We start from the raw sequence: 12,851 nt of genomic DNA on the forward strand, positions 1-12,851 counted from the left end.
ACGCCGCGCACGTGTGCAGGTGTCCGGTGACCAAGAGCTGTTGTGGGATCATCGCACCGCTGCTGTCGCCAAGTCCGCCTTGGCCTGGAAGTATCCATGATCGACGGGCACACCTTGCGCTGCTGCCATAGAGCGGATGGTCACTGTGGAGGATGGATGTGTGTATATTCCCATCAGAATAGCGGGCGATCAGGTACAAGAACAGGGATATCCCGTTTCATTTGCGGGTGCTGGCACGATACAATATCAGGTCAGTCATGGAAGAGAAGGCGCATCGCTGGTGTGGTTTACTCTAGCCCTAACAGCGATATCATTGTTTATTCTTGGTCTGGAATAAAATGCGATAAAGAAAGAGCAGGTGGTAAAAGGAGAGGACGGGGAAGGAAAACGTGAAGGTGACTCTGCGTTCGACAGATGCAAAGCTGGGCTGGTGATGTAGCTCTTTACAGAATCATGCACTTTTCCCTTCTCTTGGGTGCAGGTCGGCGAGGAGGATGCGCGTTGTTGCCACCATATGCGTCGTTGGGCTGAGTTCGCGGGTTGCGCTGCATGTTGTAGCGGCGGATCTGGAGGGGGGGGGCAACGGGGGCGGCCAGAGCCATGCCGGGTCAGTAAAAAATCGACGATAAAGCACCACAAAACCAGCAGTCCGTAAGCTGGAATTTGCTGGGATGTCCAAGTTGTATCTGGAAGACTGTATCGCCGTCGCTGCCTTCTCTACGGAAGCGATGCACAGACAGGATCGGCTTCGGTGCAGCGCACACGCTCGCAGGCCACAGCCGGCTGTGATACTCGGCATGGGACCTGTTGATGCGGCTGCCTTTATCGCTTGCCACAGAGTCGAGCCTACCTCGCGAACAAGCTGGTAGAAAGCCTCATCGACGTGAATTCTCATCTTGGCAGAGGTCTCGACAAAGTTGCAGTTGAAGCGACGGGCGAGCTCGCGGCCCTCGTTACTGGAGACGACGCGCTCGTGTTCGAGATCGCACTTGTTTCCAACAATGATGATAGGGTAGGAGTCACGGTCCTTGACTCGCAAGATCTGGTTGTAGTATGTGCTGATTTCTTCAAAGGAGCCGCGGTTGTTGACGGCATAGACGCAGAGGAATCCCTCACCGGTACGCATGTACTGTAGGGACAGAGTCGGCGCCAGGTCAGAGACGAGTTCAGGATTCCCGAGGGATCAGGAGATCGGCCGAGTGCGATGAGTAACAAGGAATGACAGACATACCTGCTCTGTTGGCGAGAATCCGTGTCAGACAATTGGATTGTTCGGATGCATATTCATTTGATTGTGGGGAGGGGGAGGCCAAATGAGATGTTAGACGAATCGGTCAAAACGGACAGAGCCACGGAGTGCGGAGTGACTCGAAGGGCCGCTGCAGACGCCGGCGGAGAAGCAGGCTCGCACCTCTCATGGCGCTGTACTCTTCTTGGCCAGCGGTATCGAGGACATCAAGCAGGGCGACTTCGTCGTCGACGACGCACTGTTTGCGGTAAGAGTCTTCAATGGTGGGGTCGTATCTGTAAACAGAGAGTGCGGCGATCAGCAGCTGACCAGTGCGGTTGGTGTCGGATGGGCCGACGCTGGCTGGGCGTCGGGACACAGAGGCAGCGCAGGGTAGCATCGGCAAAAGCAGCGACACAGCATGACGAAGCTCGCACGCATGCGGAGGCCACGATCGACGACGGCCGCTACATCGGTCGAATCGATCGGCATGGGGAGAACCTAGGTGCGGATGGGGAAACATACTCATCGACAAAGTGCGATTGGATGAATTGAATGGTAAGAGCCGACTTGCCAACACCACCGCCGCCGACAACGACGAGCTTGAGAGCGGCAGCCACACAGACAGATCAGGAGAGATGGGCAAGCGGTTAGTCCAACCGGATCAGCGGCCCACGGAGGACATGTGCAGAGTCGGCGAGACAGCCGGCCTGTGGATCATGCTGGCTCAGCCAGGGAGGCCATGGCGGCCGTGTCGCTGTGGCCCCGATGCAGGCTCGCCAAGCTCGTCGGCCGGTTCAAGCGCAAGCGACAGCGCACGAATCGGAGACAGCCCCGGCCGGGCAAAGTCGAGCAAAGGCAGGGCCGGGCCCGTCAGGCCAGCCAAGGCCAGGATAGCGCAGGAGAGCGCAGGACCAGCACGCCGCAACGAAGGGTGGTGGGCATACCTTGTATTCACGCAGGAACGTTTGGGAGGGGCCGCGGACAGACATGATTGATATCGGGCGAGACGGGCTTGGGCAGGCTCGAAAAGGAAAGAGGTGGCAGGGGAGTGTGAAATGAAAACAGGATGAGGGCCGAGACCACGGCGGCGAGATTCAGATGAGATGAGGGGCCGGGAGGAGCAGGAGAGGGAAGAGCCCAAGAAAAGGACAGGACGGCCAGCCAAAGGCGAGCGAGCCAGCGGGCTAAAAAAAGGCGGCCTTGTGGGATGTGTGTGTGTCGACAGAGACTGTGGCGGCTGGCTGCAGCGCGTTCATGGCAACTGCGTCTGTGTGATGGCTGCACGGCAACCGCAACAGCAGCAGCAACAGCAGCAACAGCAGCAGCAACAGCAGCAGCAACAGCAGATACAGCGACAGCCGTACTCTGGCTGTCCAGCCAGTCCCGCCAGCCACACATTCTCTCGCGGCGCTCGGTGGAGCGCGTCCACCACCCAGCCCGCTGTGCTGCTGTGGACTGCTCTCTCCTGTGAGCGCAGCACATCCCCCGCACATTGCTATTCTCGGACACCGCGTCGGCATCTGTGCGCGCCAGGGACTGCTCCCGTCGCACAGACGGCGCGTACTGTGGTCCTGCGGCCGTCAACAATGCCGTCAACAAGCGGTCGCGTCCGACGGGCAGTCCGAGTGCACCCGCCCAGCTGTCTGCTGCGATGTACAGCCGCCACGCGATTGTGACTGTCGCATGGACAACCGAGCTGCACAGCAAACCGGGCCGATGGAAAGAGAGTGAGCCGGAGAGCAAGCTGGAGAGCACCGGCGGCACAATAACGCAACGCAATAGCACGGAATGGCCAATATCGCAACACCACACCACCACACCACCACACCACCACACCACCACAACACCACAATACCACAATACCACACCAGCACGGCTCGACCCATCTGTAAACAAACCAGGCAAGACCAGCCGCGCACTCCGTATGAGCGGCTCTTGAGGCCACCCCCAGGCGTTGTGCCAGTCAGCCGCTCCGCTGCCCGCGCCCCTCACAAGGCCCAGGACACCCGCGTTGGGCTGCACATGTTACGGCGGTGCACACCGCTCCCTGCCAGAGCCGCGGCCGCCATGGGCAGGCCCACAAAGCCAGCCCAGCACCCGACAAAGCCACACCGTCGCCTGTCGTCGCACAGGTGCCCGCGCCGCCGTCGCCTGCGTCCAAAAATGGTCGCCCCGTGCGCTCGGCCCCTTGCTGCTGCTGCTGCGCGCAACACAAGGTTCCGTGGTCGGCCTCGCCCTGGCCAGATGCCGCCACAACCGCGCCCGCACACACATGACCTGCCCTGCCGCTCGCGCGCGCCCATTGGCGCATTCCGGACCAAGCCGCTCCCGCGTGCAAGTCTGGTGCGACTTCCATGGCCGATCTGGAAGCGGTTCGGATACAGCGTGCCAATGCTGAAGTGGAATGCTTTGGTGGTTGGATGGTTGCCGATCGATCTTGCTGAGCGACATCGATCGGCGTTCGCACTGGACTCGCTGAGGGAATGCCGACCATTGACTCCGTGGGACGGAAGGACTGTATTTCGGCGTTCCTCTGCGATGTGCCCGCCATCAACATGACATGGCATCGTGCCTCTGTCTGCCACCGCCTTGCTGTTCAGGCCTGCAGGGGCTTGAGCCCCAGCGACAGACGCATCTTGTTGGTCTCTTCGATCGACATCGATTCCCGGAAGGTGCCTTCGCTTCCGCCTGCGCTTGCTCCGGCCGGCTTGGCGCTCCGACTCTTCTCGTCGTCCCCGGATTTCTTCTTGAACAGCCCACTGACTTTCTTGGACGACCAGTTCTTGCTCTTCTTTCCGGCCGAGCTTCCCAGGAGGGCTTCGTCGACCTCGCCATCTTCCCGGGTGTGCGCACGCGCATCTTCGCGGCTGCGGGACCGACCAGGGCTGGTGCTTCGAGAGGGCGATCTCTTGGACCGGTTGTCACGCTCTCTGTCCCGAGTTCGATCACGACTTGAATCGCGGCGCTCAGCGCTGTGGGCTCGGCCTTGGTTTCGGCTGCGGTATCGTTCCGGACTCTGTTCGCGATCGCGGCTGCGATCTCTGCGGCGTTCTCGGCTGTCGTTGCGACTGTGGATTCGACTGCGGTTTCGGTCGCGGCTGTCGTTGCGTCGTCGATAGCGATCACGATCACGATCGCGATTGCGGTCTCGATCGTACCCGCGGTCCCTGTATCGGTCGCGGGACCCATCGCGAGACGGCGACCTGTGTCGATCGCGGCTTTCGTTTCGGCGGCGGTCGCGGCGACGATCTGCACTCGTGCTGCGATCTCGTCCCCGTGCTGAGTCCCGGCGATCCTTGTAGTCGGATGATTTGGGCGACTGGTCGTCCGGCAGTCTCTTGTCGTGGCCACCGTCCGGCCCTCTGCGGCCACCATCATCATCGCTGCCGTGTTCTTGCGCCGAGTGTTCTGCCGGGGCAGGATCTGGACTCTCCCGATCGCTGTCGAGAAGATCCTGGCCCAGTTCGCTCTCGAGCGGGCTCACTCGAGGCTCCAGCTCGCCGAGTTCCTCGAGCACATGTCGTTTTGTTATCCGCGGCAAGATTGTGTCGCATACGCGCTCGGCCGTGAGCAGCTCATCGACAAACTCGTCAATGAAGGTCAGATCGTATCCCTCTGTTATGGGCATGGCAAAGGTTATCCACCTGGTCTGTCCTGCAAATCGCTCGTGTCGTCGTCTGGACCCGATCCCTGATCCTGCCAGTTGCGCGCCCCGAATCGGCGCCATTCATAACATACTCATTCCTCGTCGTCGCAACTTGCGCTTGTCGAGCAGGAGTGGCTCGAGTGACTTGTATATCTCTACAGACGTGCCTGTCAGGCGCAGATAAAATGCACCCAGGGCGCGTAGATATCTATCTCCCACGGGAATCGTTGAGCAACCGGGGCGAATTGTTTGTCGCGACAGCCATGAATGAGCCAAACAGGATCAGAATAAACGATCTGAATACAGGACTCGGCAGGCGCTTACGGCTAAATTGGCATCGACTCGCCTTTCTGGGAAGAGTCTGTGCTACTGACAGTCGACCAGCACTGACTCGGATGCGATATCTATGCAGGGTTGACAGTGCTGGACCAGTCTCACAAGACGGCCCACACGATCCGCTAATCAGGACACATGAACCCCACTTGGTGCTTACTTGAATTCCTCGTCCTCGATAAACAGCTGGATGATCTCCTTCTCTGGCTGGAGTTGCAGCAGCTTCAGGGTAAGACACAGAAACTCGGTCGGTCTTTGATTGCCATGCTGCCCTCCGATGTACTTGAGTGCCACGGCTTTGTCGACCAGGGTCTCCGCTGCTCTCCGCCGAGCAAATCACAAGAGGGAACTAAAGTAAATGAAGGCCCAAAGCCAATGGTCGGCCTATCGCCGTGAGGCTGGCTTTACCTCCTCCCCCTCCTCCCCAATGAAAGCGAAGCTGGTGAAGACAAATGCTATCCAGGACTTGGCGGACGAATGCGGCAACCCCGAGAAGCCGAATCGGGCCGATCGGAGCAGTCCGGATGGCGCAGTTGAGCCTATCAATGCCGCCACGCACAACCAATAACGTCCCGGACTTTGATGTTGATACGATCGATACTGGCCCAGACAGAGGCCAGTAATATCGACACCAGCCCAAGCGACGCCCCGGATAGAGTGGAAGCCGATGCTCACCGGACAATCCGAAACACTGCTCCTTCCAATAGAGGGTGTCGAGGATGCGCGTTCGGATGATCTTTTCAATCAGGAACTGGGGGTTGGTTCCGTGGAGAGCAACAGCATGGGTCGCTGTTGGAGTAGTTGTGCAGGTTAGTCAGAGCAATTGCAGACCCTGGAGAGGGTCGAGATCGGCTCATCACCGGCGGCATGTCTGGCAGAGCCCCCTTGGTGAATAGAATGGACAAACGAGCCCCCGAGCTGCATGAGACGCATTGAATCGATGAGATGGAGGTTGCGCCTCTGGAATCGAGATCCGTACCAGTCCGGTTTGCCATCGTGCGATCGTTCCTTTGGGCGACAAGGTCAGGGCGGGGTCGTTTCTGGGCGATTGAGCTGCTGCGGACAGAGACAGGCCGGTTGGGCGAGGGTCAGAATAGGCGCATACGATCGGCACTGCATCGAGCAAGTGATGGCCAGGTGGTGGCCAGATGGGCAGCCGCCCGCGACAGGCCCGAGACCAACCTCGAGGACCGCCTTGCAGATGATCGCCTCGACGACCGGCGCCTGGATCGGTTGGCAAGAGATCGCTCTTGGGCGCCGCTGGCGACGCAGACAAAAGTGTCGCGGCCACACACACACGCAGGACCAATCGGCTGCGAAACCGGGGGTTTCCGGCATGAGCCCGGCGGCTTCTCGGCCTTGTTTGCCATCGGCGCTTTCCGCAGCCCGCTGCGTTCCTCTTGCACTGCCGAGCAGCGACATCCAGGATCCAAGACGGTCGGGCTGGCCAAACGGCATCCAGGAGACCTGCGGCCTCCCGCTCTCGCATCCATCGCATCCATCGCATCCATCGCATCCATCGCATCCATCACCGTCATCACCGTCGCTGTCACCGCCATTGCAGCTTCCCGCAACATGGATCCTGTCTCAAAGCGACTTCTGAAGGAACTGGCGGACTGCCGTCGCAGCCTGGCCTCGCAGCAGCCCGCACCAGAGATGGAGCTGATTGCCGAGCTCGGCCCCATCGACGACGAGGATCTGTTTGCCTGGAAAGCTGTCCTGAATGGGCCTCTCGATTCTCCATACCAGGGTGTGTGTCCGGATCGCTTGCCCATGGAGCCTGCCAGAGGACGCACGATGGCTCTCCGTCGATCTTGCTTTCGGCATTCTCGCTTTCGCTCTTGCTTTTGGCATTCTTGTCTTCGTTTTTGCTCAATCCCACGACAAACCCCACAGAGCAACCAAAGGGTCCGAGCAGCGAGTCCATCTCGCCGCGGCCGTATCTGGACTGCCGATTAACACCCGTTCCATCGTCGCAGGCGGCCAGTTTGAGGTTCTCTTCCATATCCCGCCCCAGTATCCGATACATCCGCCCTCGGCCAAGTTCACAACGACCATATGCCACCCAAACGTCCACTTCAAGGCAAGTTTCCTGCTCATCCCTGCTATGGCTCACGGCACTCGAGCATTGATGCCATCCAGCCCCCTATGCCAGCCTACCAGGATCCGCTCGTATGGCCATCCTGGATGTTCCTGGTGGAGCAGTCGTTGATATCGCACGCCGACAATACCTGGTTTAGCTGGCCTCTGACGCTGTTTCCTTCGTTTTCGTGGCTAGACAGGAGAAATCTGTCTCGACATCCTGAAAGACGCCTGGAGTCCGACGTGGACGATTGCCTCGACCTGCGTGGCCATCGGCGTCCTTTTGACGGTATGAGGGAACTCGGCAGGCTGCGTTTCGGCCACATCCACCGCCTCTGCGGCCCGCTGCTTTGCCTCACTTTATTCCACGGCATCGAATTCACACGAATGGTCTCTATCCTGGCCCCACTTTGTTTGCACTCGAACGTTCAGTCCCCCGAGCCCAACAGCCCGCTGAACTGCGACGCCGCAAATCTCCTGCGGTGCGGCGATACCCGAGGATACAACTCGCTTGTGCGCATGTACACTCTGCTGCATGCCATGCCGAGGTCATGACCGAGCCTCGGCGCATATCACCTGCACTGGCTGTTCGTGTCCGATCTGTATCATATCCCACGATCTTACCTGCTGGGTTCGGTCGGGAAAGAGATTGCTCTGCGCCTTCACCTCATACTCCTGTTTCGGAAGGGGGATGAGAGCGTGCGGCATATGCCAGGCATTCAGCTCGCACTCACGATGTTGTGTGCAGAATCAGCATTGCGATGCCACTGGCTGAAGATGGTTTCGGCTTCACAGCCCGCACAGTCCCGCACAGTCCCGCAGCTCTATCCCGCAGCACCAGGCAGCCAATCCAACACAAATCCAGCCGTACCCAATCCGTCCATTCTCTGTCGTCCTCTCCACGGCGGTGTAATTTGATTGCTGTCTCATCGTGCTGGACAGAAGCCCCGCCTGCAAGTCGAATTCCGACTTGCCGTCTGTGGAGAACCCGGTGGAGTGTCATATGCGCCGCTGTTTTGGAAACAATGTGCTCGCTCTCACGACAGAAATCTGTTCTCGTCGGCCGTCTTTGCTGTGTCTGCCCTCCAATCTTTAAGCGGCGAGGTCGTCAAGAAGCGTTCTGGTACATATCTGTGGCCCCGCTCATCCCCTCCCCCTTCCCAGTATCATCAGTTCCTCCCTCCGCCAAGCTTTTGCCCCAGTATGCCGCTCGAGATATCTACAATCGTCACTGGGGTGTCGGCCCTGGTCTACGACGTGTCCATCAGCTCGCTCGTGGGAACGCTTCAGGGGTCGTTCAAACTCTTCTCCGCCATCAAGCTGGTTGAAGAGAACAAGAAGATATGGACCCGTTTGGCCAACCTCTCCTTCCAGATTCTGCAGACCCTCGTCCAGTGCCAGTCACCTTCCGCTGTCTTTGCCCAGCAAGCCGACCGCCTGCAGCAATTTCACAACAAGGCATACAACTATGTGACCGACCTCCAGTCCCGTCCCAAGATCGAGAGACTCTACAAGGGCCGCACAACCAGGGCCAATATCGAGCAGCTCTGTCGAGAGCTTGACCTGCTCTGGCAGAGCGCTGCCACGGCGCTGTCGATCTCTGCCGTCAAGCGTCTGAAGCAGTCCGATCTCTCCCACGCCATACAAGACGACCAAGCCCAGGAAGAAGCTCTCCTGGCTCAGATTTCGGCTCTCCTCAGCCAAGAAGACTCCTCTGTTCTTGGCCTCGTTGGCATCTATCTCGACATGCCCGACTGGAAGATCCGCCAGACCACTGCAGCGCTGATGGCCTTGGCCGAGGACAGCAGCTCTACCGCGATGGCTGATAGGATAGTCAAGCCCCTCCTGGCGATGCTCCAGCGGCTCTCTAGCGTTGCTCGCTCGATGAAGCCCGAGCCTTGGCGGATCCCAGCCAACGCCGTCACCAACCGCTCCCCGGATCCCGTTGCCCGAGGAGGATTCGGGCAGGTCTACATAGCATCGTACTACGGCTTGGATGTGGCCGTCAAGGAGCTCCTGTGTAGCTACGACGAAAAGGAGATTGGTGAATTCCGCCGAGAAATCTACATATGGCACAAGCTCAGCCACACTAACATCCTGCCTCTCCTGGGCGCCTGCGATACGGCCGATCGCCCCTTCATGGTCTCGCCGTTCATGCGCAACGGTACTCTCCGCCGCTTCATCTCTGACCCTGAAAACAGGCGCCCCCTCAGCGACAAGCTCCAGCTGATGTTCCAGGTCGCCTCGGGGATGGCCTATCTCCACGACCACCACATTATCCACGGCGACCTCAAGCCTCTCAATGTTCTCCTCGACACCGGGCTGCGGGCCGTCATCTCGGACTTTGGCATGGCCCGCACCAAGCACACGTCTATCTCGGCCTCCATAGGCAAGCACAATGAGAGCATCGGTGGCACGCTCGACTACATGGCCCCGGAGATGCTCGACGACGAGAAGCCCGTGGACTCGACCAAGAAGACGGACGTCTATGCCTTTGCAATCACGCTCTTCGAGGTGATCAACAACGGCAACCGAGTGTGGGTGACAGTCGACGGCAAACCCATGCGACCCAGCGCCATCGAGCGCCATGTGTGCAAGGGCAGCCGACCCAAGCGGCTCGAAGGAGTTCCTGACGAGATCTGGTCGCTGATCGAGCAATGTTGGCACCAATCTCCATCGGAGCGACCCAAATTCGCAGAGATTCTCACCAGTCTGGATCCCTACAAAGACCCCAATCCCGCTGTAGACACTCTGTCCAACATCATCTCGTCCTCGCCCCCGTCCTCGATCTTGTCCTCGCCCACACACACATTCGATCTCGCCAAGCCGACTGTGGACCTTGAAACCGGGAACGACTTTCTATGCTTGCAGCCCGGCTGTCCCGACCGATCTCTCAGCCCGTGCTCGGTCCAGTCCGACGCTGATCTGGATTCCTTCCCAGGCGTGCCGGCTTCCCTCCAGCAGCTCTGCAAACAAGGAGACCCAAAGGCATGCATGCAGGCAGCCAAGGCGATCACTGAGGCCAAGCTCGCATCGGATCCGGCTTGGGGACATGCGGCCCGGCTCTTTCGTGCAGCCGCAAACCACGGCAGCCCGGAGGCAAAGTTCCACCTTGCCTGGCTGAGTCTTGCTGGAATCGGAACAGAGCAGAGCGACGCCGAGGCCCTGGCACTCTGGCAGCAAATCCACGACACCTCCAACGACGCAGAGATAAAGCCCATCAGCACCTTTTTGCTGGGCTGGCTTTGCTATCTGGGCCGGGGATCGCAGCAGCAAAACAAGGAGAAGGGAATCGTCCTGATGCGGCAGAGCAAGACCAACGACTTCACGCTTGCCGAGGACAGTCTCGAGCCCGAATCCGATCCCGTCTCGTCCAACTCTGTCGTCGCCCAGCTATTCTTCCGGCTCTGTCTGCTCGGCTCGGAGCAGGACTGGCTGTGCAAGCATCTAGAAGCCGTCTGCCACATCGGCGGCTTCGGCACCGCCAAGGACCAGGCCATGGCTGCGGATTTGTTCGACAGCCTTGCCAACCAAGGACACGATGTGAGCCAGCACTGGTTGGGCCGATGCTATGGCTGGGGCTGGGGTGTGCCCCGAAACGACCCCATGTCCTTCAACTGGTACAGCCAAGCTGCGAGCCAGCACAACTCGTATGCCCAGAGCATGGTCGGCCGATGCTATCGGAACGGCTGGGGAGTTGCCAAGGACGACGTCAAGGCCGTCGAATGGTACACCAAGTCGGCCGAGCAGGGAAACGCCGTTGCTCAATGGAACCTTGGTCGCTGCTATGAGCACGGCACAGGGGTCGCCGTGGATATGGAACGAGCTGTGCTATGGTATGAAAAGGCCGCTGATCGGGGACTCACGGCTGCAAGGCATCGGGCCCAGCGGATCAAGGACCAGCGCCGAGTCTGAATCCAAGCTCGGAAGGCCGGAATGTCGGAAGGCCGGAATGCTAGAAGCACAATCATTATTTGCACAGCCAAGACCCACTGCCGGAGAAGACCACTTCCACATACAACGCCCGTCCGCGAACAAGCGAATGGACACGGATTCAACAATCGGATTCAGTCATCGAGCACTTTGGAGTTTGCTTGTTGCTCGCCCCAGCTGTGCGACCAATACGTAATGGTATAGGGTTGCTGTCCGGGCTTGCCTTCGGCCCCAAGAGCCAACTTGCATGCGCTTCCGTTGAACTGCGGCGACTGGGCACTGCAGATAGCGCCAATCTGGTGGGCGTTTGCCCAGCTGTACGGATAAATGTAGCCTGATACCAGGGCCAAGATTAGGAATATATGGACTCGCTACCCACCGGGAGCCGCTGGCACCGGCAATTCTGTCGAGAGCCAGCCAATGCTCAGGCATGCCTCACCGAGGCTTACCATCATCGAGGGCGACCAGACCTTGAATGTCGTTGTGATTTGAATATGTCCTGAAGAGGACCACAGGGCCAGCGAGCTCCTCGGCCGTGGTGTTGGCATCTGATCTCCTGAAAGCTCGCATGATCTCGTTGACGACGAACATCCAGAAGGGATGTCCGGGTGCGCTCGCCATCCATGCGTTCGGCAGCGAGTGCTCAAACTGTGTGTCCAGACCCATGAAGCTGATGAGGGCAGATCCGCGCTCGATCAGCGCAGGCCCACCCTCGACAACAGGTGCATCCATGGCTCGGAGACACTCCATGTCGAGATCGGCATATACCCCTCCGTACTTGTACATGTAAAAGTAGCGAGAGGCATCGGCCCGGTTGATGTTCTTTGGAAGGGCGTCGTATGTGTCGAGGAACCACGGGAAGCTGGTCTCGATGAACTTGCGGTTCATGTCGTCTGTCCACAAGATGTAGGTCCATGTGGGATGATGCTGCTTCCATGAGTCGGACCACTGCACAAATTTCTGCATGACATTCGGCAACGGACAGATAGATCAATACAGTTATAGTAGATTTCTGCTCCTGCTGCTCCTGTTGCTGCTACTGTTGCTGCTACTGTTGCTACTGTTGCTACTGTTGCTACTGTTGCTACTGGCATTGCTGTCTTCAGCAACTCCGGGCATATACACAGGGCCCCCTCCGATGCAAAGACGTTAGGAAGCTGCGCTCATGAATTCGCAATATATCCCCATACGCCCGATGGGCACTGACCTTGGGTAATGCCTCGGTTTTCCACGACTGATGGATAATTTTGGGGATACTGACGCCGACACCAGGATCGATGAGGATGTGGTCTGATGGGCTGGCTGGCCATCCGGCGAGCTCCCCCGTCCGCTGCTGAGGCAGATACCAGAGCGTCCAGAGGAGCACTATTCCGATGATGCACAAGGCAAAGTGACGAGAGCGGTTTGAGTTGAGCACCATCGGTCCGGAAATGCATAAGTTGAGCAAGACGAAGAACAAGGCACGGCGACGCCGATGCTGCCGGTCTCGGAAAGCACCCAGGCCCAAACCGCCTCTCCCTCATTGTTCGGATGCGGGTGGGAAGGGGGGTGGCGGGGCTTGATTGTGCAAGGGGGCGTCTGGGCTGGCGGCTGGGGAGGACAGGCCGGGACCCCGCACACAGATGG

At 59.0% G+C, this 12,851-nt stretch overlaps 5 protein-coding genes across 5 annotated transcripts; 2 read left to right on the plus strand and 3 right to left on the minus strand.

Annotated features, from left to right (window-relative positions):
• Positions 1-145: 145 nt before the first annotated feature.
• Positions 146-2,393, minus strand: BJ171DRAFT_489564 (ras-like protein 1). Its single transcript, XM_053109506.1, has 6 exons — positions 2,176-2,393; positions 1,754-1,830; positions 1,412-1,524; positions 1,232-1,236; positions 851-1,129; positions 146-566 (listed from the first exon to the last, which is right to left on the minus strand). The coding sequence occupies exons 1-6, from the start codon at positions 2,218-2,220 to the stop codon at positions 444-446; spliced, it is 642 nt and encodes a 213-aa protein (XP_052970719.1). The 5' UTR covers positions 2,221-2,393; the 3' UTR covers positions 146-443.
• A 1,336-nt stretch (positions 2,394-3,729) lies between these two features.
• BJ171DRAFT_489566 (PRP38 family-domain-containing protein) lies at positions 3,730-6,499 on the minus strand. Its single transcript, XM_053109507.1, has 6 exons — positions 6,393-6,499; positions 6,190-6,266; positions 5,886-5,999; positions 5,371-5,527; positions 4,970-5,085; positions 3,730-4,846 (listed from the first exon to the last, which is right to left on the minus strand). Exons 2-6 carry the CDS (start codon positions 6,203-6,205, stop codon positions 3,828-3,830), a joined length of 1,422 nt encoding a protein of 473 aa, XP_052970720.1. The 5' UTR covers positions 6,206-6,266; positions 6,393-6,499; the 3' UTR covers positions 3,730-3,827.
• A 286-nt stretch (positions 6,500-6,785) lies between these two features.
• On the plus strand, positions 6,786-7,847 carry BJ171DRAFT_419675 (ubiquitin-conjugating enzyme/RWD-like protein; the record flags this gene model as incomplete). The annotated part of the gene is made up of 4 exons (XM_053107403.1): positions 6,786-6,960; positions 7,190-7,297; positions 7,493-7,581; positions 7,725-7,847. 4 exons carry the CDS (start codon positions 6,786-6,788, stop codon positions 7,845-7,847), a joined length of 495 nt encoding a protein of 164 aa, XP_052970721.1.
• Positions 7,848-9,565: 1,718 nt separating this feature from the next.
• BJ171DRAFT_489571 (uncharacterized protein) lies at positions 9,566-11,696 on the plus strand. Its single transcript, XM_053109508.1, has one exon. It carries the CDS (start codon positions 9,642-9,644, stop codon positions 11,205-11,207), a length of 1,566 nt encoding a protein of 521 aa, XP_052970722.1. The 5' UTR covers positions 9,566-9,641; the 3' UTR covers positions 11,208-11,696.
• BJ171DRAFT_211471 (nucleotide-diphospho-sugar transferase) lies at positions 11,284-12,762 on the minus strand. Its single transcript, XM_053106374.1, has 3 exons — positions 12,433-12,762; positions 11,696-12,185; positions 11,284-11,559 (listed from the first exon to the last, which is right to left on the minus strand). Exons 1-3 carry the CDS (start codon positions 12,643-12,645, stop codon positions 11,360-11,362), a joined length of 903 nt encoding a protein of 300 aa, XP_052970723.1. The 5' UTR covers positions 12,646-12,762; the 3' UTR covers positions 11,284-11,359.
• Between the last annotated feature and the right edge of the window lie 89 nt (positions 12,763-12,851).

Source organism: Polychytrium aggregatum (genome assembly GCF_025602895.1).
Source record: "Polychytrium aggregatum strain JEL109 chromosome Unknown BJ171scaffold_4, whole genome shotgun sequence".
NCBI lineage: Eukaryota > Fungi > Chytridiomycota > Chytridiomycetes > Polychytriales > Polychytrium > Polychytrium aggregatum.